General features: G+C 48.9%; 1 protein-coding gene across 2 annotated transcripts in view; it reads left to right on the top strand.

The window, feature by feature from the left end:
- The window catches only part of USP43 (ubiquitin specific peptidase 43), a 52,032-nt gene that overhangs the window by 1,399 nt on the left and 24,639 nt on the right, over positions 1-25,994 (top strand). For both annotated transcript variants that reach the window (XM_059148478.1, XM_059148477.1), the window contains exons 2-7: positions 6,407-6,538; positions 13,849-13,952; positions 19,347-19,439; positions 20,691-20,826; positions 23,528-23,663; positions 24,823-24,958. In XM_059148478.1, coding sequence (XP_059004461.1) covers positions 6,407-6,538; positions 13,849-13,952; positions 19,347-19,439; positions 20,691-20,826; positions 23,528-23,663; positions 24,823-24,958 — 737 coding nt within the window. The remainder of the gene's footprint in view (positions 1-6,406; positions 6,539-13,848; positions 13,953-19,346; positions 19,440-20,690; positions 20,827-23,527; positions 23,664-24,822; positions 24,959-25,994) is intronic.

Below are 25,994 nucleotides of genomic sequence, written 5' to 3'. Positions count from 1 at the left end.
CGTGTCTGGGATCCCAGTTGGATTACAGAATTCCTGATCATTGATGCACATGGCTTGCTTCCTGCTACCAAAACCACAGCTCTGGGCAGAGAGCTGAGGCTCCCCATGGACTAAAGATTGTTCTTGGGGGAGGGGAACCTGTCAGTGTTCATTCCACAGGCATCACCGCTCTTGAGTTTCAGCCTGAAAAAGCAATCTTTGCCATGTGACCCACAGGGTGCCAGCCTCCTGCTCTCCTCTCTGTTCTGCAGGTCAGTGGGTCAATAGGATGTCATTCGCATCTCCCTGTGGCAGCATTCGCCTTCTCAATAATGAGGCAGTACGGTGTTCCCCTGCTTATGCTTGGGGGATACATCCCAAGACCCCCAGTGGGTGCCTGAAGCCATAGATTAATGCCGTGTTTCTTCCTACACATGCATACTTACGTGCGGTAAAGCTTACTTTGTAAGTCAGGTACTGTAGGAGAGGAACAGCAGTAACTCATCATAAAGGAACAGTTATAACAGCATACCATAATAAAAGGTAGGGGAATGTGGCGTCTCTCTCTGCAAATATCATATGCTGTACTCACCCTTCTGGCAAGGATGCAAGGTGATAAAATGCCAAGGTGATGAGGCCAGGCAAGGCGGGGGAGGTCGGTGTTGCCACACCATTGAGCTTCTGACCTAAGTCGGGAGGGTTGTCTGCTTCCCCACAAGGTTTGCCCGCGAGGACCTGAAACCACAGAAAACTTAGGATGTGGGGGACTGCTGTAGGGTAGAGTGTGGTTAACAGCATGGTCTCTGGAGCTTTGTGACCTCCAGCGAGTTAACAAATCCCACTGTGCTTCAACTGTCCTCCTCTGGGAAATGGGACAGAATGGTACCCACCTTATCAGATCATCCGTGAGGATGGGTGAGTTCTCTGCATTTTGTTATTCCTGCCATTCTGCCTTCTCACCTAGAGAGGCATGGGGGAGGGAGGGAGGGAAGTAATGTTTGTATACTTCTCCTGTTCTCCTCCAGGTCCTGCCCCCACAGGAGAGACAGAAGTAGCTTGAAAAAAATCTTCCAAATTAGTAAACACTCTCTCGGGTGACTCACCAGGATTTCCTATCTCACCCCTGCACTTTAATCCCCAGGGCCTGGAGGCTCCCTCAGAGCCCCGGTGAAGTGAAGGCTAGTCTGGTTGTTAATTGTTAACATGGGTGATGTCATCTGAGGTTTCCGGGGACTTTTTGGGTAGCCAGAGCCTGGAGGGAGCCGATGAGGACAGCATCTGGGCTCTCAGTAAACCCCGCTGATTACAGACTAGGTGGGCTCCTCTTGTTTTATAATAAGGAAACATCCCTTCACCCAGCAAACATTTCTGGAGTGTTCCGAAGCTCTCCCAGGAACAAGGAATTCACGAGAAGCCCTGAGTGCAAAACCTCCTGGGGCTGCTTTCTAGGAGTTCCCCATCCAGCGGGAGAGGTGGTGTTAATGCAGTGATCCCATAGGCCGGTGATCAGAGCTGGTGACAAGGGCTGGAGAATCAAAATACAAGGCACTCAGAAGGCAGTTGCAACAGGAGGTGGTGATTGATGGGGGGGGGGGGCGTGGGAGGGCATGTCCCCAGAGAAGTAACCATCAGGAGAGGTCAGGGGAGCGTGGGGATGTGCCTGCCTTGTCAGTCACTGATTACTGCGATCACCCCGGGGCAGGTGGGGCTGAGGGGCCTTCTGTGGTCTGGGCAGCGTGAATGCAAGATGAAACAAATTAACAGAAGGGGTGCCCGGGGGGCTCAGGCGGTTAAGCACCTGCCTTCAGCTTAAGTCCTAATCCCAGGGTCCTGGCATCCAGCCCGTCATGGGGCTCCCTGATGATCAATGGGGAGTCTGCTTCTCCCTCTCCCACCCCCCCACCCCCACTTGCTTTCTCCCTCTTTATCAATTAAATAAATAAAATCTTTTAAAAAATTAATTAATTAATGGGAGACTCTTCCCCTGGGTAGAGGGTCTGGAGAATTATTTGGGGACAAGTGTGGAAGGTTCTGTCCAAGAGTTGGGTCTTGAGGAGGGATTGATCGCTTCAGACCAAGGAAGGGGGGAATAGAGAAGTGCCTGGCATGCCGGACTCAGTTACCCCAATCCCAGCCATGCATATGGGATGGCTTTACAGTGTCCTCTTTCCTGACCTCCCAGACACGCAGCCTACGGACAGTAGGACCTCTCTGTTTCAACAGCACATGAATAAACACCTGAAAACAGATCCTGTCCATGGTATTATCTATGACACTTGGCTTCTCTAATGATGTTCATTAAATATGTGCATGGTATAGAAACTTGGCAGGTGCTAAAAACGTCAAAAGTGATTTGGAACTGGACCCTTCAGAGATAGCCTTCATAAACATCGATGTGTATCAGAACATCTACATGTTGGAAATTTCCAGTATTGTATCCTGCTCTTTTCATGTAAATATTATCCTAAGTCTCTCTTCTGGTCATTATAACATTCTGTAAAACTTAATTTTAAATGATTGTGTCATATTTCAATCCATGAACCATTCCCTGCAGAGACATTTGACTGTACAAATCAGTGTCTAATTGACAATGTCTAATTTTTAATTATCACACTGTACTGGAAATCCTGCTACTTAAATCATTGTCCTCAGCTCTGGCCATTTCTTAAATTTGATCCCTTGATGTGAACTTAGGTGATCAAAGCAAAGATATGACTGTTTTAGTTCTATGTGTTTTTTTTTAATCAGTGTTGTTGAGGTTTAACTTATGTCCAGTGCCGTGCACCCGTTAAAAAAAAAATCGAGCTATCCCTGCCATGCAACATTGTGTAAGTTTAAGGTATACAACAAGTTGATTTGATATGTTTGTTGCAATATGATTGCCATAGTTAGCATTAGATAACAGCTCTATGGTGGGTCACACGGTGGTCATTTTTTCCTGTGCCGGGAACAAAGGCTAATGTTATGTTTCAGCTTACTGAACAAAAAGAAATAGCATCTCACTTTTATTTGTTTCTTTGATTAAGAGTGAGGTACAGGATTTTTATGCTGTTTTACTAGTTGTGAGACTGCGCCTGGGTTTTCTTGTCCATGTTGACTGTCCATTCTGCTGGGTCTCAACGCTCTTTTTACTTGTTTCTGAGTTCCTTAACCCTTACGCTTGCCATAAATATTTTCCGCAAACTCTCTCCTTCGTATCCCAGTCCTGGAAGTTGTAGATTTTATTTATGTCATACCTTTTGGTAAAGGTTCTGTGTTATGTATTTCTAGTTTTTCCCATGGCTGTATTAAGGATTTCAGCCATCTGGAGTTTATCTTAGCTTACGTACTTAACCATCACTTTTAGACCTACAGTTTTAGACACACAGTATGCCTCACGTGATATACAAGAGGCATTGCCTTTTACAGGCAAGGATGTCTTCTTCATTGCTCTTATACTTTGAAAGTTCTGGATGAAACAGTAAGACACGAAATAGAAATGGAGTAGAAAAGATTGAAATCAGAAGGGAAGTTGCTAGATGGGTCTAGAAATCCCTATTGTGGCATTATGGCGGTCACTAATGAGGTCAGAAGCAAGATAGAAAATCACAAGTAATCACCATGTAGAACGTATGAAAATCAGATTTCCTTCATGAAAAACCACTGGAAATAGCAAATAACTAGGAATGATTTTGTAAGAGACGTGTTAGAAATTATCAGTGTTGAGAGAAACGCACACGCAGCTAGAGCTATGTCAGGTTGAGGGGTAGAAGGATGAGATATTTCCGTCCATCTCCCCCAAGTGAGGATTTTGCTTTAATACAGCTCTGGTGACATTTTCATAGACTTTGTGTGTCTTCTGTTAGGAATCAATAGGTCAAGTTATTTTGAAAAAGCCCAAACTCTGTACAAATACCTGCCAGAGACCATTCTAATCAGAAAAAAGCCAAAGGACAAAATTCACTGTTTAAAAAAAAAAAAAATTGCAGCATACCAAAAAAAAAAAAAAAAAAAAAAAAAAAAATCACTTATGGTCCCATCCTTCTGTGATAACCATTTAATATACGTCCATGTATTTCTGGGCTTTTCTAGCTGTGGATATATATATAGATAGATACCAAACAACCTCAAATAGGTATTTTTGCACTTTAAGAAAAAAATGATAGGCTCATTGATTTTCTTCTCATTATTTCATCATTTTTAAGGCCCGCTGAGTGTGCCGTAAGTCTTCCCCAGGAGACTTCAGTACTTAGCAGTATCTTTGCTCCTAGCTCGCATTTCCTTATGCCAGATCCCCCAAAGCAGAATCACCCTGTCTCTCTAGAAGGACATGTCCAAGGTCCCAGCTTGTCTGTCTTGAAATTCTTACATTCTTTCTGGAAAGGTTGCGTGGCCTCCCTGCCAGGCTACAAGGAAGAGCATAGGTCTGGAAGGGTTAACACGATTTGGGGGAGGGGAATGGGTTTCACGTGGAAGGAAGAAAACATCAAGGTGTAGACCCATAGGATTGGGAAGAACAAGGTTTGGGGCACCCAAGTCGCTGGGTTAGCCGGAGCTCTCCAACCTGGGGGAGGATAGTGAAAGACGGGGTTGGGGCCAGATGGGAGGAGTGTGAATTGTTAGATGGTGAGTCAGGGGAGGTTTGAGCCAAGGTATGAAGTCACCCAGCTTGGGGGTGAGGGTGGGGGATGGGCCTGCTTCCCAAGCCTGGAAGGAGCCATCATCTGGGTCTGCAGCAGTTAGGACTCTGGCGGGAATGGGTTTCTGCTGAGGGGTCACCGAGACTGCTTGGCACTGACCTACAGGGGCTGGAGAGAGACTCTGAGAGAGGACACTGATGTTAAGAGGGAGAGCTGGTTTTTGGAAATTTTGGCTTGGAGGTGGCTGCTCCCTGCCCAGACAATGCTGGTACTGAGGATGGACAGTGGGATGGTAATGCCCCAGTTACATTGGAATTTCAATTAAACAACGGGCCCCATTTTAGTGTGAATATATCCCAAATAACTGCATGGGCTATACTTCTATTAAACACAATCATTTGCTTATCAGAAATTCACACTTAACTGAGCCCCTTGTAATTTTATTTGCGAAATCTAGCAGCCCTCCTTGGAGGGTCAAGGGACAAAGAAATCTGGAGAAGGAATCCAAACTAGATCCTCCACTGAACCCTGAGCTAGGAAGACCGAGAAGAAAGACTCCCAACTGGTATTTCAGCTAATTCCATCTTGAATTTTGCTCTGTCATATCCTAAAGTTTCCTTTAAATCCCAGTGGAAGGATTAAAGAAGGGGAAAGGAAAAAGACCAAGCTGTCTGATTTGGTTGGCATTGGCGAGGATCATCTGGGCCCAGAGCTTAGACAGCTCGCTAGGGAGCCAAGGACAGCCTTGCATGGGGCGGGGCTTGATGGCAGGCGGGGTCTAAGGGGGCGGGGCAAACAACCCCCGTGGCCTGTGTGCACCTGCTTGTGCACGCGCGCACAGGCCAGGGGATTTGCTTACTCTCAGATGCTCCTGCTTGCACATGCATTTGAAAAAATTTTTTTTTTCCCTGGAAAGATGCTTGAGAAAAATGCTAAGAGTACCACCCCCCCGCCCCCCGCCCCCCGCCCCGGGACCGGTTCCCAGAGCTGGGGAGCTGGGTGGAGGGAAGACTTTTCATGATGGTCTTTTTTTATGTCTTGAATTCTTTAAGTATGTCCATATGTTACCCTTTAAAATAAACCTTAAAAAAAAAAAAAAAAAACCCGGAATATGCCTTCGCGTAGAAAACGACAAAGTTGCGGCACAGTTTGACAGGAGGGGTGGAGGGAATGAAAGCCCCGCGGCTATCTATCGTGTGCCTTGTTTCCGCTGTTGTAACCCCGTCCCTACAATAGTATCTGGCACGTGGTGGGCACCGGGTAAATATGGACTGAACGGGTGAAGGGCTGGCTCAGCCCTTGTGGGATCTAACCACAGAAGTGTGATTCCACACCCACTAGAAAGAGGGGGTGTTTAGGGCACCCGCCCCGCGGTCTTTCCCAACAGAGAGCCGAAGCCGCGGGAGTGAATGAGTCACCGAGGGAGAGAGTAGGGCCAGATGCTTCCACCTGCGGGAGCTAAGAACCAGGGGATAGGGATAGACTGATGGAGGTGGCCAAGGGGAGCAGGCATCCTCGCCATGAAGGGACAAGAGTGTCCAGATCGTCAACCAAGACAACCCTGTGGGTTTCCGAAGGACAGGACGTGTTATCAGCAGGTGCCTTCTCTGTGGACCGCCTGGAGAGCATTTGCAGACACTGCCCTCCAAGGGCAGGCTTTGGCCCATTGTTCTCATTCCATGCTATTTCCACATTGTCAGCCCCGCTCAGGGCTGAGTGGTGACCCCTGGTAGACTTGGTGCTTCCAGGTGCAAACTTGGCTGTTCCCAGGGCCACACTGACCCTTTGACTCTCTACTTTCCTCTCAGAACGCCGTGTCCAAGTACGGCTCTCAGTTCCAAGACAATGGCCAGCACGACGCCCTGGAGTTCCTGCTCTGGTTGCTGGATCGGGTGCACGAGGACTTGGAGGGCTCGTCCCGGGGGCCGGGGGCCGAGAAGGTGGGTCACTCTTGGAACACTGCGTTGTGTTTCGAGGCTCCCGTGTATCCTGCCTCCTGTGTCCACAAAGCTGTTCCGTGCTCCTTTCTCTTAGCTCTGTAGGCTATAGGCGTGACATTTCCTCCCACCGCAGGATTTCTGGTCCTCTGTCCTCCAGGGATCTGTCTAGTGAATAGGGTTTTCCTTTCATTTTAAAGTTTGAAAATCTCCTTCGTGTCTATATTCCAGCATTAAGATGGCCATCTGAGGCCATGAGCATTTCATTCTTTTTAACCATTATTTTCTTATTCTTCTGCTTGTTTTAAGATTTATTTTTAGAGAGCAGAGAGCTTATGCAGAAGGGGCAGAGGGAGGGTGGGGAGAGACTGTCAAGCTGACTCCATGCTCAGCACAGAGCCTGACGTGGGGCTCGATCTCACAACCCAGAGATCACAACTGGAGCTGAAGCCCAGAATTGTTCACTTAACCAGTCATGACACCCAGGCGCCCTAGCCATGAGTATTTCAGATAGTTCCATTTTACCTCTTCCAGTCTTTTTTTTTTTTTCTCTCCAAACACAGGATGGTTGATTACATGTGTGTACTTAGCATTCCCAGATTTTGATGAAACCCCAAATCTCTGGGAGTAAGAAAGCACTACATCATTTGTAAGACCACAGTTAATTGATATCAGCTGTGTTCTCTATGGGTTTCGCTAAATAAAGATCAACAATGGGTTCTGCTTTCCTGCTATCTTTTTATCTCTCAAGGAAGTCAAAGCGAGTGAAGTCATTATCCCATGAGTGAGCAAAGTTATTTTAACAACATCTGTGAATAATAGGCTGTAATTTAAAGAGGTGTCACACAAGCTTTGGTAAATAGTCAGGCACAGGTCACCTGTGTCTGACCTTTGGCTCAGGACATGATCCCAAGGTCCTGGGATCAAGTCCTGCCTCGGGTTCCCTGCTCAGTGGAGAGCCTGCTTCTCCCTCTCCCTTTGCTGCTCCCACCGCTTGTTCTCTCTCTCTCTCTCGCTAATAAATAAATAAAATCTTAAAAAAATAAAAAATAAAACAACCAGTTGCAAGTTTAAGAAAAGGAGGGGAGAAGCATAGATGTCTCGAATAAGAATAGACCTCTTTTAAATAATATAGTGTAATTAAAAGCTCAGAGTTTGACAGACCTGTAACAACAGCCCTTACACTCAGGACAGCAGGTGAACCCATTGCTCAAGGAAAGTAGAGATTGTACACACCTCCTCAGATCACATCTTAGGAGTGTTATATACAGTCTGAGTAACTTTTGGTGTTACGGAGTGCTACTAGGATTATTATCTCCATCATATATATGGGTAAACCAAGAATCAGAGAGGTCGAGTAACCTTCCCAAAGCAACACAGCTCAAGAAGTTCCAGTGTTCCAAGTACAAGGGGGTCCATCTTGAAAGCCTATTTTCTTATTTTAACAAAAGCCTTCTGGGTTACCCCTAAAACACATAAGTGAAACAAAGCAAAGACATCACCACAACGGAACCTGGGAAGGCCACACACTCAAAAGTTACGGTGTTTGTGGGATCGTGTTTCTGGGTTGTGGGCTTTTTCTTCTTTTAAATCAATGCTTTTCTGTTTATCCTGTTCAGACCCTTTCAGTTGCAGGTGACAGAGATTTGACTTGATCCTACTTAAGGAGAGGGCATGTATTGGCTTTTATGACATGTAAGCCAAGGCTTGTAGCAGCTTCAGGTAAGGCTGGATCCAGGAACTCAGATGATGTCCCCAGGTCTTCTGCTATGTGTTTGTTGTTGGCTTCATTCTCAGACTGGCTCCACATACACGATGACAAGAGGAGGCTCAACAATGCTCACTTAGTCTTTTTTTTAGAGAGAGAGAGGGAGAGAGTGTGCATGTGCTTTCATGAGTGAGGGTGAGGAGGAGGGGTAGAAGGAGAGAGAGAACCTTAAGCATTCTCCATGCCCAGTGTGGAGCTCAGTGCGGGGCTCAGTGTGGGGCTCAATCTCATGACCCCGAGATCATGACCTGAGGGGAAATCAAGAGTTGGATACGTAACTGACTGAGCCACCCAGGCGCCCCCAGTGCTCACATAGTCTTTGGGCTGAGTCCCTTCTCCAAAAAGAGGAATGCTAAGCAGAAATACATTTCTGCCACACTGTGTATCCCACAATCTTACAGTGAACACATTTTGAAATCAGAATGATGTATTTTTTTAGAAAGATACTGTGTACTGAAAATGCCTGTGTGCCACGCATCTCCTCTGTTGCTTTCCGTGACTTACTTCACTACTGACTCATAAGAGACAGCTACTAAATTCTTGAGTGGTGACTATGTTACGTAGCCATCCTGCTCTAATGTTTGCGAAGATAGCTCATGTTTTATAGCTAAGGAAGAGTTAGGTCAGGGAAGTTGCCCCAGGTCACCCAACTTCTGTTTGGGGGAATTAGAATCAAACTTGAGTCTGTTTCATAGGTGGGCTGAATCCCTTTCCTTACCAGACAGGTGGCTAGGAAAAGCCTCTCGTCCTGTGTTCCCCTCCTCCTCCTCCCTGGCTGTGCCAAGCAGCGCTTCCTACCTGCAAAGCAGAGTAGGAAGGCTAGACAGCTTTGCAAATTGCCTTTCAGTCTTCCTCTGCTGGCCTCTGGGGGCAGGAAGAGGTATTGGGCTTACAGGCAGGGAGGATCACAGAGAGGTTCAGTAATTTTTTTTTTTTTGAAGATTTTATTTATTTATTTGACAGAGAGAGATCACAAGTAGGCAGAGAGGAAGGTAGAGAAAGGGGGAAGCAGGCTCCCCGCTGAGCAGAGAGCCCGATGCGGGACTCGATCCCAGGACCCTGGGATTATGACCTGAGCTGAAGGCAGAGGCTTAACCCACTGAGCCACCCAGGCGCCCCTAGAGGTTCAGTAATTTGCCCCAAGTCACACAGCAAGTACATGGGAGAGCCAGGGTCCACATCCGGGAAATGGGACTCTAGAAAAGGGTTTCTCAAATTCTGCACATTCCACATCTGGATCCTGTGCAATGTGGCCTCCGCAATATCCCTCTACCCACAGGATGCCGGGGGCACCCCCCGGCTGTGATTGACAACCAATGTCCCCTGGAGGGGTGGCGAAGCGTTCACTGGAACGCTCTGGAAAGTTTGCTCCCAAGCACCGTACACCAGCCACAGGCCTTTCTTTAAGGTGACCTTGAGTTTCTTTAACATGAGCGGACTTGCCAGTGATTCTTTTTACCAGCTTGAGGACTGAAGTAAAAGCAGCCATGGTTGGCCTTCTGCTAGATGTTCTCCATGCTGAAGCCAGGGCCATCTTTTGAGAAAGGACAAAAGGTCATGTCGCTCTCCTTAAATTTCCCCAGTGGCTTCCTGTCATACTTTGGAACACAATCCAGACTTCAGCCTGGGCCTGCCGATGGCTTGGCCTGCGTTCAGGCCCCTCTGCCCCTTGTTCATGGTTCTGGGCCACACCGGCTACATTCTGTTCCTTCCGCAGGCCAAGCCTTGAGGTCCTGGGCAAGAATGGGGGCAGCGGCTGTTGGCCCCAGAGAGGAGCCCGCCCGGGTCTTCACTTGACCTGACTGAGACCGGAAAAGATCTTTTTCCCCAGCTGGGGCGGAAGCATCTCCTGGTGTCTGCTCTCGGAAAACTGGGCCGCCTGCAGAGGCCCGGCTGGGGACGCTTGAAGGCAGAGCCAGACCCGGCACGAAACTTAATTTTCCCTTTCCAGGAAGGAAAGGCACTGTCCTCTGTAACCGAGCAATTTTTTTTTTTTTTCTTTTTGAGGTTATTTCTGTTTCAAAACATGTAAAGGCCATATAGCTAGATGTATGTGAAACGGGAATAGAAAACATAAGGACCACTTTCTTCAGGGTTCTCGAATGCTTTCATCCGGCAAAAAGGGCATATTTTTACCTTCCTACACATGGTCTCACATAGGCAATCTTTTGGGGTATTAATTTTCCAGAAATTGCCGCTCTTACAGAATCAAGAACGGTAGGGGCTGGAGGAGAGGACGAGGAAGCCACCATTTATGACTGACATATGCTGTTCCTTGCAGGACACAGAATTTTTTTTTTTTTTTTTTTTTTTTATTTGACAGACAAAGATCACAAGGAGGCAGAGAGGCAGGCAGAGAGAGAGGGGGAAGCAGGCTCCCCACTGAGCAGAGAGCCCGATGCGGGACTCGATCCCAGGACCCTGAGATCACGACCTGAGCCGAAGGCAGAGGCTTAACCCACTGAGCCACCCAGGCGCCCCAAGAGAGTCTTCTTTTATTTTCATGGTGGCTTGGGGAGGTGGGTGTAACATTCCTGTTCCTTTTATTTATTTTATTAACAGAGATTTTATTTATTTATTTAACAGAGCAAGAGAGGGAGAGAGCACAAGCAGGGGAAGCAGTAGGGAGAGGGAGAAGCAGGGTCCCCGCTGAGCAGGAAGCCCAATGTGGGGCTCCATCCCAGGACCCCGGGAGCATGACCCACGCTGAAGGCAGACACTTTGCTGGCTGAGCCACCCAGGCGCCCCACTCCTGTTCCCCTTGGATGTAGAATAACGCCCAGAGACACCCAGCGTGGCTCGGCTGGCAGAGGGGAGTCAGCCCGGTCTGATGTCCTTGTCCGTGCTTCTCAAATGACCCTGCTATCTCGCCTCCTAGCCTCGCTAGGGATTTTCTCCTTCCATACGCCCTCCCAGGCGGTCCTGCCCTCTGCAGCGCCCAGACCCCCACGTTATCACCTTGATGCAGAAGTAACTTGTGTCACTGTGAGGTCTTTGGCTGCCTGACTGGGAAGAGGCGGGAGGTGCAGCAGGCTCCGAGGGGAGCCGAGAACCAGACAGTTCTGGGAGTGGGGGTGGGGGTCCCGGTGGCAGGAGCTGCTGGATTCTGGTGTGGACACCACTGTTGGATGCCGTGTTTTCAGGCTTTCAGTCCCTCTGCTCATGATTCCCGGGCAGGACTGTCTCACTGGTCTCACTTAGGCCATGTGCCTGTCCCTTGCGATGGGAGGGCAGGACCCCTGATTAAAGAGCTTCCTCACCTCCCTGTTCCAGAAGGGCTGCTGTGACCAAGCGAGGGGCCTCAGCCCTGCACAGCCACACATCCCAGCGTCCGCTCTGCCTCCGGGGTCCGTCCCCTTCCACTCAAACTCCGCTTGCCCTTCCTGGACCCACTTCTCCTTTCGATTTTCCCTCGTCCACTAAAGGAAGACAGGCATTCCCGGGGTACCAGATGGGGCGTTGGAGCTGCTCCTGCGTGTCCCTGCCCCCTCTCTTTGCTGCCCCACCAAGTGCTCACTTAGGAGCTGCGGACACAGGGCACCTGGAGTCCATCCCCTGCTTCCATTCTCATGACTCCTGCTCTCCCGATTGTGTCCCGGGCCCTGGAGCCTGCTGAGCTGTGTCCTCCCTCCGGACCTGCCGCTCTTCTCCATGCGTGGCATCAGGGTAAATCATCTCGCCATGCGTGTCGCTACCCCGTGGGTTCAAAAGCCATCAGGTACTCCCTGCCACGTCTCCGCAACCGCAGACCGTGCTCCCTGTTCCAAGTGTCATATATGTTAGCTCCTCCAGTTCCAGGACATCCCTCCGAGGTGGGCACTGTTATTCAGCATCCCTTGATAGAAGTCGGGAAGTCGTGGGGCCAAGGGGTTAAGTAACAGTCTCATCCGGCTCAGAGGTTGGGCAGCGTTCCCAAGGTGTGTTCTTTCCGAGGGATTGGGTCCCTGGCCGCCGGAGCCCAGAGCGGGATCTCAGTCCTGCTGCTGTGCTGTTCACTGAACCGGGCAGTCGTCTTTAGGACACGGAAGCCCCCCACCCCCACCCCCGTGTGACATCAGACTCGCCCCCAGTCCCAATTTCCGCTTCCCTTCGCACATCCCGTGTGCTAAGACACAGCTTCACAAAACCACGGGGCCAGTAAGAAGGTTCCATCCTGAGTCTTTGCCCCAGTCTTTCATTATGGAAAATTCCGTATGATGGAAAAAGCGAATGAATGATACAGTGGATACCTCCTACCCACCACCAAGACTCTACAGTTTACGTTTTACTAACATTGTATTATCGTGTCTCTGTCCACCTGTATACGCCGCACTCCATCTACGTTTTTCCTCATCTTACTGCTTCTCGATGAATTTTAAATGACGTTTCAGACATGGGTATGTCTTACCGCATGCACTTCCTGTGCATTCCTCTCCTGGCCCTTTGAATGTACTGGCCATAAAGCCTGGGGTGATGTGGCCCCTGGCTGTGGGATTCCTGCAGCCACCAGAGGCCAGGAGAGCCGAGGGACGCATTCCCCGGAGCCCCCTCATCCCCGTTCGTGGCCTGGGGATGCTGATTTTGGATGTCTGGTCCCCAGAACCGTGAGAGAATACAGTTCTGCCACTTTAAGCCTCCCATGTGTGTGAATTTGCTCCAGGAGCACCAGAAAGGGAGTACAGAAGGGGATACAAAGCGGGGCACAGCAGGACTGATGTGGGGTGAAGGAGGCTTACGCGTGATTCTGAGAGGCAAAGCCTAGTGTTCCGATGCTCACGTGCAGACTGGCTCCTGGGAGATGGGGGTGGGGCGGGTCAGCAGGTGGAGGATGGGAGATGTGTGGGCACGTTTGGAGCAGTGGCAGTGTAGACACACAGGGCCCGGCAGGAAGGAGATACAAACAGGAGGTGTAGACATGCAGGGTCCAGCAGGAAGGCTGTGTGAATGGGAGGTGTAGACACACGAGGTCCAGCAGGTGTAGACACATGAGGTATAGACACACGGGGCCCAGCAGGAGAGAGGTACGAACGGGAGGTGTAGATATGTGGGTCCCAGCAGGAAGGAGACGCAAACAGGAGGTGTAGACACAGGGCCCATCAGATATAGATACGTAGGGTGTAGACATGACATGCAGGGCCCAGCGGGAAGGAGATGCAGACAGGAGGTGTAGATACATGGGGTCCAGCAGTGTAGACACGCGGGGTATAGACACGTGGGGCCCAGCAGGAAGGAGATGCAAATGGGAGGTATAGACACATGGGGTCCAGCAGGTATAGACATGCAGGGTATAGACACGTGGGGCCCAGCAGGATGGGGAAGGGAACAGGGACAGGCGAGACCAAGGTCACGGCGGAGGTGGTTTGGTGTGTGGGAGCATTCCCACGCCTCCGCTTCTGCTCTGCTCCCTCAGCACCTTCTCCGTCGGAGGGGATTTGGGAGGTCTAGAGACCAAAGGAGCCATGGAATTGGGGCGGAGTCAACGGAAGGGCCAGGGCTGGGCGGTCCGGAGGCGGTAGAATGATGGGAGCCGTGTCTCATCTTGCTTCCTTCCCTCATCTCTCTGCAGCCTCAGCCTGAAGCCAGCAGAAGCCCCGAGAACCTCCCGTCACCATCAGCTCAGCCTTCTCCAGTCCCAAGCTTTGTGCAGAGTCACTTTCAAGCGCAGTATAGGTAAGAATCTAGGGGAGAGTGGGATGGGCTTGGAACGGATCGCCCGGACTTGGATGCCCGCAACTGGTCTCCTGTTGATCCCAAGACAAGAGACCTAAGCGCCCTTCTCCTCCCATTACAGATCCCAATTAACCTCTCCCTCCTGTCGGCCCTGGTGGTTAGCCTCGCTGGCTCCTGGGCCTCCATCTCCCTCTGAAGGGGGTTCTAGAACCTGACTGTGGAGGTCAGGGCTTCCCCAGCCGGCAAGGCAATCATTGAGCCTTTGGCGAGACCTTTCTCATTCATTCCTGCAGTCGGAGAGCCCAGTTTGCCAAGTTCTTTCAAGCTGAAGATTTCCCAGCAACATGGAGGATAATTACACTGCCTCTGAATTCAGAAACATTCTCTTCAGGCTTTCATATATGTGACAGTTCAGAGCCTGAGATAAGGCAGTGTATTTCCAAGTTCAGAGATAAGATAGTATATTTCCAAGTACTGTGATGGTTTAGTAAAAGCCCTGACTGCAGGGAAGGGGCATTATGGAGAGAAACCCCCCTGGGCTTCTTGGAGGAGGTGTGCCTTTTGATGGGCTTCAGGGATGGCTAGGATTGAACAGGTGGGAGTGTCTCCAGCCTGCACGGAAGCTGTTCACATGTGGGAATGAGCACAGTAATCAGGATTTCAGGGAAGCCATCCGTTACAGAGAGCCTCCCCTTGGTGACATGCTACCGTTGGTCGCTGAGCATATTTGTTAATTAAAAATGCTTCTAAATGAGCCTAGGTGTTATTGTACACGAAGTAAAGCCCATTTCCTTCCTGCAGTGGCATGCACAGAGCGAGCCTCAGTATTGGAGCGGCCGACCGTTGCTAGCCAGGAAAGCTCTGTGCTGGGCGTCCGTCTTATCTGCAGGTGCCCGGCGCAGGGGCTGCTAGAAACAAAAATGAGACAGAAAAAAAGAGGAGGAGAAAGATCGTCTAGGAGGAGGGAAAAGGGAGTCCAAGACCAGGGTAGGTTAGAGTGCAGTGCAGAGACACCAAGAATTGCAACCCGGTACTGCTCACTGGTGTCTTTGTACAGTGAGTTTGCTTATTTCTCGACTCACCCGTTCTCTCGCCCCCCTTGGCTCCCGTGCACACGTGCTCCCTCTCCTCCCTTCTTTCAAGTATTCCAGCGTCTGCTCTTATGCTGGGTCCCCTGGGTAAGTGAGGAGCACCACTCTATGCCCACAAGAGCAAGAGACACCAGCCAGGTACCCCTGGCGTGCTTGTCTCGATCTTTAATTCCAAATACACCCTCAATCTTTACCATTTCACCTACGATGGGCCACTTCCCTTCTCAGCGCCAGAAGGGAGCTGTGAACAGGGTGTGGCCCCCATTCTCATGGAGCTCACGTTCTGCTGGAGCAGGTGTTCGGTAACACACCACACACGTCACAGCGGCTCGCGATGGTGATAACACATGGCTCGGAGTGTGGGGGAGGCAGCCAGCCTTAGATAAGGTGGCCTGGGAGGCTTCATTTTAGAGGGGGGGACATTTGAGCTGAGAGCAGAGTGACGAGGTGTCAGCTATTCACATATCTGGGGACCGGGTCATCCGGTTAGAGAAAACGGCCGAGGCCAAGGGCCTGGGGTTGGAATGACGTCAGCACAGCAGGGGACAGAAAGGGCAAGGTAGCTGCCAGGGAGGGAGGGGGCAAGAGGTATGGCTGGAGGGGTGGACAGGGGTCTGGTGGTGCAGGTGTGGGTTTTCGCCTCAAGGGCACGGGAAGCTGCTGCAGATTTTGAAGCCTGTTGTGGCATCATTTTCAATTTTGGAGATCATGCTAGTGGTTTTCCAAGGGTTTTAGGAGCTTTTCCAAGGGTTCCAAGGGTTTCAGCGCCGGGACCTGGGACAAAGACCAAATACATATTTCTTATTATAAGTCACAATACCGCATGGTCTCCGACTGCTGTGGGGGGAGCCGGGAGGGTTCCCGAGGAAGCGACAAGCGCCGTTTGGGTAGGTGCCTGTAGGATGATGAGTAAGAATCAAGGCGTTCAAGTTTCCAAAAAGGAACCAGTGACAGCTGAAAATTACCCACTTTGAGCGGGATCTTGGGGAGTACAGAAAAAAATCGAGTTAGGGATGTCCGTCTGAGTGAGGGCTTTTGAGCTGTGGGAAGTGATTTTCTGGGGAGGTGGGTGGGGCCAGCTCCGAGCCAAGCAGGTGCCTCCCAGCGGGGGTGCCTTGGCTCTGGGTGCCAGAGCCTGGCTCTCCGCTGCGGAGGGCTTGCCAGCGATGGAGAGTTGCTGTGGTATCATCCCTTCTTGATGAAATCAGAAGCTGGAGGATATATTGTGGGTTAATTCACAGATCCCTGTTCAGGAAGGTTCTCGCTCCCCTGCCCCCCGCTCCCCTTTTTAGGGTGTCGGGTTTTTGACTTTGCAGGAGGAGAGAAGGAGGAGTGGGATCGGGGTGCTGGACTGGGTTATGGACTAGAGGAGAAATAACTGGTTATTTCATATGGTTGGTACCACAACCTAAAAGCACCTGTGAGTTTAAAAAGCAAGGATTGGTGCTATGGTGGGGTTTGCCTATGAGAGGGCGTGTGTGTATGTGTGTGCGCGCGCGTGCATCACCCGTCGTGTGCTCCTTGCTTTGTCATTTGTGCCTTTTTTTTTTTTTTTTAAGATTTTATTTATTTATTTGACAGAGAGAAATTACAAGTACACTGAGAGGCAGGCAGAGAGAGAGAGAGAAGGAAGCAGGCTCCCTGCTGAGCAGAGAGCCCGATGCGGGACTCGATCCCAGGACCCTGAGATCATGACCTGAGCCGAAGGCAGCGGCTTAACCCACTGAGCCACCCAGGCGCCCCTGTCATTTGTGCCTTTTATCCACAGAGCGTCTGATCTGGTCCCCATTACAGGCAGCAATCCCTGCTAGGTTTTCTCAGTGCAGGTCTTGGAGGGAGGGGTGACATCTGACCCGTGTGTTATCAGGGGCACGAGCGCTGGCAGAGACATCCCCTGTCCAGGGAGCAGGTGGTGCTAGGTGCGTCTAAGGGGTGGAAGGTGTTTCGGCTGGCCGCGGAGAGAGGTCAGAGTGCTGACAGGTGTGTCACCAAGGCCCCGGGCTTGTGTCTGGGCGTCTGTACCCGGCGGGAACACAAGCACGGTTCTAGGTCTCAGTAGCGGCTGGAAGGTTGGTTATTGCACCAGAAACAGTTTGACGAGAAGGACTCCCTGAGACGGGTGGGTAAGATCCACAGGCAGCGGGGTGGGTTTCTGCCCCTTCCCCCATAACAAGCTTGGGGGACAATAGGACAGGACTGCGTCTGTCCAGCCAGGATAGCAAGGACAGAAGGACTCCTCGGGCCACATGTGAGGATGGCCAAAGCTTGGGAACGTCCAGAGTCTTCTCTGCGCCTCGTCTGTTTGTCCCACTCACTCTGTCCTCATGGCTCATCTCGGAAAGACAGGTGTATTTCACACCCTTTCTATAGCTTATTTATTATAAAGCCCATATGTTTTCTTCATTCTTTATGTGTAAAATTAGACCGTTCCATGTTTTTACCAGTTACACGTCCCTTGGTCCTTACAGAGGTTTGTGGCTCCGTATAAAAACAGACCTTATCTCCATTTCATACAGTGCAACACTGCAGGAAAAATGCAGCCCAGCTTAGCATTAGTCCGCTCTAAAACACAGACAAGTCAGAAAAAACAGTCCTTTCTATTGGCTCGCTTAAGGACGCAAACAGGGATTTGGAAATTTCCCAAAAACAAAAATCTGTCTTCCAGGCCTGTGTTCTATCTAGGTACATTATGGGGGAAGGAAGAGAAGGATCAGGAGAAACAGGGTGGCAGAGGGGACCCCACAAGCGTCAGGTCCCCCTAGCGCCTGGAGCTCGGTGTCTGATGCACTGTTTTTACCAAAAGATCACCGGGGTTCTCCCATTGGGAAATTTACCAGAAGCAGCAAGTTATTGGACATGAAACACTCAGGTCTAATACTCGGTTTTCTAAAGTCATGGATGGTTGGTAACTCATCCCCGGGTTGCTGAGTGGTTCTGCCCGGCTCGCTTAGGATCGCCTTTGTCAGCACCGGAGAACCTCAGGGTTTCATGCTCTTAAGTAAGGGAGTATTAAGTGTGAAAGTTCAAAGGATATAAGTCAACTGTGTCTTCCTGCTCTGAATCGGTCCATGCCTCATCTGTTTATACTAAGGACTGGAGGGGGGCCGCGGTGAGCTTGCACTCCGGAACCTGAGCCTGGCTTTGCCACTTAAGAACTGTGTGGTCCTTGGGAGAGGTGCTTAACTTCTCTGTGCCTCAGTCTTCTTGTCTGCAAAACGGGGCTAATCCTGGGGGTTATGGGCAGAAAGTGAGTTGATACAAGCACAGCGGTCAGAAGAATGCCCAGTTCTCAGCGAACACTGTTTCCATATTAGCTGCTTTTCTCCAGCCTTGGCTGCTTCACTGGTACAGTGAGGATGGTGGACGCCCATCGGTGGTTCTGCCTCCTGGCTGAGCACAGGTATCGCCTGGGGAGGCTCCCCTCCCCCGCCCCTGCTTGGAACAGCCTCTATGGGAGGCTGGCTGAGATATCTGCATTTTTGGAGAAGCTCCCTCTGTGATTCTGGAGCCCAGTGAGGCTGAGAACCAGGAGAAGGCATGGGCCTAACATCCCTTCCGGTGTGCAGGTCAGCTTGCTGATTCTGCCTCGAGGGGTTTTCGCTCGCCTTCCACTGCCACGCGGGAATCAACCTTTTTTAAAAAATTGAGGTCAAAGTCACCTGACGTAAAGTTAGCCATTTTATTATTTATTATTATTATTTTTAAAGATTTTATTTATTTGAAAGAAAGAGAGCATGAGAGGAGAGAGGTCAGTGGGGGAAGTAGACTCCCTGCCGAGTGGGGAGCCCGATGTGGGACTCGATCCCAGGACTCCAGGATTGTGACCTGAACTAAAGGCAGTCGCTTAGCCAACTGAGCCACCCAGGCGCCCCAAGTTAGCCATTGTAAAGCATAGAGTTTTATGGCACGGACATTACATTATTGTGCAACCAGCACCTCTGTCTAGTTCCTGACCGTTTTGATCACTGCAAGAGAGAACCCAGTACCTGTTAAGCCCTGCCTTCTGCTCTCCTGCCGGCAGCCACCGATCTGCTCTCTGTCTCTGTGGCTCTACCGCTTCTGGATTTATCTGGTTACCCTGATGGGAATTTGGGTTGTGTCCGCCCTTTGATTCTCGTGACTAGCGCTACTCCGAAATCTGTGGGCAAGCGTTTGTAGAAATCCCTGTTTTCAACTCTTTTTGGGTATGTATCTGGGAGGGGGATGGCTGGATCACACAGCAATTTTATACTTAACTGTTTGAGGCTCTGCCGAACTGAGTGGGTGCCGTTCACCATGAAACTCTTATCTTTTGCCTTCACAGATCTTCCTTGACCTGTCCCCACTGTTTGAAACAGAGCAACACCTTCGACCCCTTCCTGTGTGTGTCACTGCCCATCCCTCTACGCCAGACGAGGTACGTGGCCATCACAAGCGGCGAACTTGACTCCCGCCCTTCGTCCTCCCTGGGTACCTTCTGGCCTGGCACCTGCCGTTCTGTCTCTCGCGCATCTCAGCCAGCACATCTGCAGAAACCAGCCTTAGAAAGCTGGCGATGTCCGGTGGCCCGGTGTGACCAAGTGAAAGGTTACTGTGTCCCTTCCTGAGCCCCCAAAAGAATGATCTGCAGCTTGTCTGTCACGCCATGGCCTGGCTTCCATCTCTGGGTCACTTAGAAGCAGGCATGGGCCAGTCGGGGCCTCTGGGCAGAACCAGGGGCAAATCTGCAAAAAAAAAAAAAAAAAAAATCTGTTGCCACCTGCTTTTCCTGGCTTTGTTTCCACGTCCTTTTTGCCTTTCGTGAAGGTGCACGGAAAAGGTTTCTTTAAGGAGCAAATAAAAAAGGGAAGCGGGTGTGGAAGGGGAGGAGAAAAACAGAAAAGAGGAGTGTAGTCAGGTCTGGTAAGAGGCATGGTGGGCTCGGCTTATCGGGGCAGGCATTCCAGAAGCCTGGGTCTTAAGGCCGTTAAGGCATCTGGCCATTGTCAGTGTCATGGAAGTTTGCCGAGTCCCGCGCTGGTGTTGAGATGGCGGCATTTCTAAGATTCTTGGCCTCGTGCGGCACAGGACAGGGGTTGGGACCACTGACTCGGGGGCTAGACTGCCCGGGGTTCCAGCCCCAGCTGTGGCTGTGAGCTGTGTGAACTGACCAGTGTTGCAGGAAGGAGAGGAGAAGCGGGAGCTGGAGGAGGGAGCCTCTGTGTGCTGGTGGGGACAATACCACATAGAACTAGAGATTCCAGAAAGTATGTGTGGAGGGGGCGGGGGGAGAAGGGACAGACTGAGCCCTGTTACCAAGGGGAATTTCAATAAGGAGGACATCATCAGTAGTGTCGAGCCATAGTGGAAGCCTGACCCTTTTACATCTTAAATTTCCAAGTTCGTTTGTGCGCGCCGTGATGTATTTAACAAACAGAACCTTGAGATCACAGGTCTGTACTGTGATTCTTAAATCAGGTACCTTTTATTTCTAACTACGGAAACGATACTGAGCAGAGACCCTTTGGCGATTTGACTCTCTGCTGCCACCTGGTGACAGTATACCTAAAGTACAGTGACCCAACCAGGGAGTGGAGACCAGCCCAACTGTTGGACTTGACCCCAATGCCAATGGCTTTGGCAGTTCATGGCCGTCCTTTAAGGATGTGGACGCCTTCCTATTTTCCAGATTCTTGAGCGTCACCTTGGTCTTCCCCTCTAAGAGCCAGCGGTTCCTGCGTGTTGGCCTGGCCGTGCCCATCCTCAGCACAGTGGCGGCCCTGAGGAAGATGGTTGCAGAGGAAGGCGGTGTCCCTGCGGATGAGGTGTGACGGAATGGCACGGGGGCCTGGTCACCAAATGATGGAACGCTAACTGGGCCAGCTGTCTAGGGCTGTTTAGACTAATTTCTGGTTCCTGGGTGACTCCTCCTGATTCATGAGTTTCTGTTTGATTGGTCACCCCTGGTGCCTTGATGACTGAGCCCTGACCTCTCCCTGCATTTACACGGAATCACCAGAAAAGGATGAAGACTGGGATGATGGTCACAATCCTAGTGATCCCCACGATGCTGCGCACTCAGTAGTGCTTCCCAAGTGCTGGGCGCCATTTTGGGACCTTGGTATTTGTAGCCATTTCAATCCTCATGACCACCTTGTACAGTTGACACAATTATCCTCCTTTGATCAGTGAGCGAGAGAGGAGGCACTGAGAGGTTGAGGGACCCTCCCAGGGTCACAGAGCTGGTCAGTGCTGACCAGGATTTGATGGAGATGGTGTGATTTCAGAACCTGAACTATGTATTTTCATCCTGAGACTATAAACCAGGATACTGAAGGGGCCGGAAATGAAACATGAGGGGCTCCTGAGTACTTTTTTTTTAAAGGAGTCTTGGTAAAGAAGTTGCATTTACTGTGACTTTGAGGGCAGAACTCATAACAGGGGCCCCCACACAAGGGCAGAGTGGAGGTGACGATGGTCAGCAGCCATGTGGCTAATGGGAAGGGTTTGGAATAGGGCTCTTCTGTTTTCTGACCTTGGATGAAGCAAGCAACTGCTCCCCTGTGTCTTTAACTAGAAAATGCAGTTTTACACTTCCCTGACGACCTCATGGCATTTTGAGCAAATTATTATTTTTTTTTTTAATTTTTTAATTTTTTTTTTTTTAAAGATTTTATTTATTTATTTGACAGACGGAGATCACAAGTAGGCAGAGAGGCAGGCAGAGAGAGAGAGAGGAGGAAGCAGGCTCCCTGCTGAGCAGAGAGCCCGATGCGGGACTCGATCCCAGGACCCTGAGATCATGACCTGAGCCGAAGGCAGCGGCTTAACCCACTGAGCCACCCAGGCACCCCATTTTGAGCAAATTAAAAAAAAATTTTTTTGTAGCCTTCAAAACACATACAATAAAGAGCACACACCTTAAGGTTATAGTTTGTTGAATTTCTGCGTGTGTGTCCATCTACGTAACCACCGTGATTACTCACTCTGCAGGCTCCTTCCTGCCCCCAACCCAGTCAGTGCCTCTGATCTTGTCACTGTGTTTAGGAGGATGCAAGTAGGGGAAAAAGTGTGTCGCTTTCTCAGTGAACTCAAAGTGCTTACAGGGATATATTGAGAGAGAGAGAGAGAGAGAGAGAGAGAAGAGGATGGGGTGAGAGTCTTGGGGAAGAAATGGCAGTTAAAAAAAATACCAAAAGGAGGATGGGGCATTGAGTTTGAATAATTACAAGAGTCAGTGAATTGTCAAGAATTTGCAAAGTGTGATGTGTTTGTGCAGGGAAGTAGGACTCACTTAGGGGTTCCTAAGTGCACATGTGGGCATTTTGATAGTAACTTACAATCTGTTTTGGTGTTTTAATTGGCAGGGTTATTCCTCTTCCATTATCTATGGTCTTGAATATATTTGGATTTATTTATATCCTCTTTATTTTATACTTTCTGTTTACCCTGCTTTTTCTTTGTTTCCTTTCCCTCTCCTTCACTGCTGCTTTTCTGTTGAGCAATTTTTATTTTGTCTCTTCTGGTTTGGGGACATATAGAATCTATTTTTATGGTCATTTAGTGGTTATCCTGAAAATGCCAACATGCAGAATTAGCAAAGTCATACGTTAATTTTCGGAAACAACGCAAGGATCTTGATGTACCCAAATCTCCCTTCCACCTTTTTGAGTATTATTGTGGATGGATATTATTTCCCAGTATTTTAATCCCTCCTGCCCTTTCTGCCTGGTTGTAGTACTAGTACAGATTATTATAGATTTATATAGTCAGTGTGTGTTTACTTTTACCAATGTTTACCATTTTCTTTGGCTCATCATTTCTTCTTACAACTCAAGTGTTTTTGTTTTGTTTTTGTTTTTGGATTCAGTTTTTTTTTTTTTTTTTTAAACCCTGAAATGTATCTCTTACAAGAGAATTTCCCAGAGAATTTCCTTGAGTGGCTTAGGTGCTTTGAGATGTTGATCCCTTTAGCCCTCGAGGTGACAGGACCCTTAAGATGGTCACCTGTCTTCTCTGCTATAAGAGCAGCTTCTCCTGCTTACCTCAGCATTCCATAAAAATATGTTCTGCATATGCCATGATGTGGAAAAAGTTGGCAGAACTATTTAGGAGTTCTTTCAGTAGAGATCTGTGAATGGTAAACACTTTAAACTTATAATTTGAAGAGATCTTTATTTTATTTTTACTGCTTGCAGGATAGTTTAGCTGGGTATCCAGAGAGCTTTATTTTTGTTTTATTGGTTGCATGATAGTTTAGCTGGGTATACATTTGAGATTTAACACCCCTGCCCCCCCATTGTCTTCCCGCACCCCTTCCCAAATCAGTCTGAGATTCTGTTGTTGCCATTGAGATAGTCTGTGGTCAGTCTTATTGTCATACCTCCACTGTTCTATTACGACTAATAAGTAGTGTTTCTCACTTTGAAGGGAAGAAAGGGTAAAAGAGACTCTCAGTCAGTTTTAGATTTCTTGCTTAAGTTCCCTTTGAGAAATCAAGAAGGAAAATGATCCTCCTCGTTCCAGGTGATCTTGGTTGAACTGTGTCCCAGTGGATTCCAGCGGTCTTTCTTTGATGAAGAGGACCTGAATACCATTTCAGAGGGAGACAATGTGTACGCCTTCCATGCACCCCCACCATCTGGCCAGGAGTTACTTTCAGGTACGGTGGTGCCTCACATAATTTTATTTGGATAGTATGAGTTACACGTTTGAGAGTTACATGCCTGTGTGCCGAGGCATAAGACGTTTCATTTTGGTACTTGGACCTGCCAGGCTTAGTTTCTCTGATGTTTGCTGTATAGATGGTTGATGATTTAAAAATTATTCAATCAGTCAGGAGTTCTCAAAACCTTGGTGAATATCAGAATCATGTTGGAAGCTTGTTAAGGCAGAGTCCTGGGTCCGACACAGTGAGTTTCTGGTTCAGTAGGTCTGGGGTGGGACCTGAGAATTTGCACATGTAACAAGTTCCCAGGGGATGCTATTGCTGGTCCCGAGGCCACGCTTTGAGAATAAGAACCACTATTCAGGGTGATCTTTGTCTTCATGACTCTTGTAGTTCAAGGTCTGTGCTTGAAGTCCAATGTTTACAAATTGAAACAGCAGATGGCCAAAAAGGTTATGAAATGACTTTTGGTAACATCCCACTTCCTGAAGTTTGGACTGACAGTCTTCGATTGCAGTTCATATACCTTCTGGCCTAATTTGCCGGTCAAGAAGGCCCGTATTTGGAGGACCCTCCACCAGTGTTGCCTTATAGCCCACAAGAATCCTGTACCTGGGTCTGTGTCTTCAGCCAGCCTTGGTGTGGGCTGTGGGAACCAGGTGTCTGTGCTTGCTCTGAGTCACCAGGGAACCCCCTGGGCCTGGAATCTGCAGCAGGACCTTCCCTGGCTCCAGTTATGTGATAGCTCAATGAAAAGACCCTCATTTCAAGTTCAATCAAAGGTCACACACCTGTGCTTGAAAAGTCTGATTTTCAGAACAACTGGAAATTGAGGAGAGTCTAATTCTGTCACATCCTCAAGGATAAACGTTCTGACCTTCTCTCTGTACTTCTGTGGGCTGAGGAAGCCGGAGCCCACTTGTGGCTCTCTGATTGAGGCATAAAAGCAACCCAGATCATTTTGGAGTATTTCTCGGATCGACTTTGAGAAGCCTTAATTAACATCCCTGCCCACGTTTTACTATTACCGGCTGAACGCAATGGCAGATTCACTACCTCGTGTATAATCGTCGTGTACCAGGTACCAGAAGGCACAAGTGCCGCACATAGCTTAATATCTTTTAAGTCTATGAACATAATTCTCTCTCTCTAGCTCATCCGTCTGGTCTCGCGGTCTCCCCACGCTTGGCAGCCCGAGATGGTCTGCGGTCCTCCCTGCCCATCCATAGCGAGAACAAGGTGCTAGTCCTCTTCTGTAACTTGGTGGGGTCAGGCCAGCAGGCCAGCAGGTATGTAGAACCTGATCTTCTTCTCACATGATGTCTGGGCTGTGCAGACACATGCTTGGGAGCCCGTCTAGCATAATTCTAATCTGATAAAATCAAACATCTGTTCTCAAGATTAATGCAGGAGGAGTAGGGGACTTTCTAATCAATAGATGGCAGACGTCACCCTTCACCATTAAGCATCAGAGACTTTGCTGTTAATTTCTGGAATAATTATGGCTCCCACTGCTATCATTTTGTATGATATTGTGAGGCCTGGGCGGTGCAGTAAGACGAGAGAGAAAAACTGGCTGTAAGAAGAGAGAGAAAATGACCACTGTCTTCAGATTATATCGTGGCCTATCCAGAGAGCCAAGAACTGGGAAATGATCAAAGTAGTGAAAAGGTCCAGGTGTGGTTACGTAACAGACAAGACCAGGTCGCTTTCATTGCTAGCCCAGATAAGACGCTTGAAAGCTCTAACTCCGATCAAAGATGTCTGTACTGATAAAATGTTTGTAAAATTCATCTCGAATAATAAACTCATAAGGACATTGATAAAATACTGGGCGAAGGAGAGAGGAGGAAGGGAGAGAGGTTGCTTTATTAAACCAGAATAACATTTCGATTATTAAAAAAATTAATGATGTAGGCTATATACATAAGAAAAAAATTTGAAGCCAAAAAAAATTGTAGTATAGTTGGAAGAATATATACTTAAATCAATGGAATGTAATAGGCTGAAGTACATTTGGGTATTATGTGATAAAAATGGTACATTTCACATTACTAAAGAGTAAATGAATTATGTAGTATATAAGGTGGGCAAATTGATTTTTTTTAATATAATCCATTTTTTACTTCTGCCATACGTTCACATGATTAAATTCTAGATTGATTAAAAGGAAACCGTAAAATGACTTACAGATAATGTAGGGAAGTATTTATGTCTTTTGGGCTGAGAGGACTATTTTTTTTTTTTCAAAGATTTTATTTATTTATTGGACAGACAGAGGTCACAAGTAGGCAGAGAGGCAGGCAGAGAGAGGAAGGAAAGCAG

Source organism: Mustela lutreola, chromosome 15 (assembly GCF_030435805.1).
Source record: "Mustela lutreola isolate mMusLut2 chromosome 15, mMusLut2.pri, whole genome shotgun sequence".
NCBI classification, from domain to species: Eukaryota; Metazoa; Chordata; class Mammalia; order Carnivora; family Mustelidae; genus Mustela; species Mustela lutreola.
This window is presented reverse-complemented; position numbering and strand designations above follow the sequence as displayed.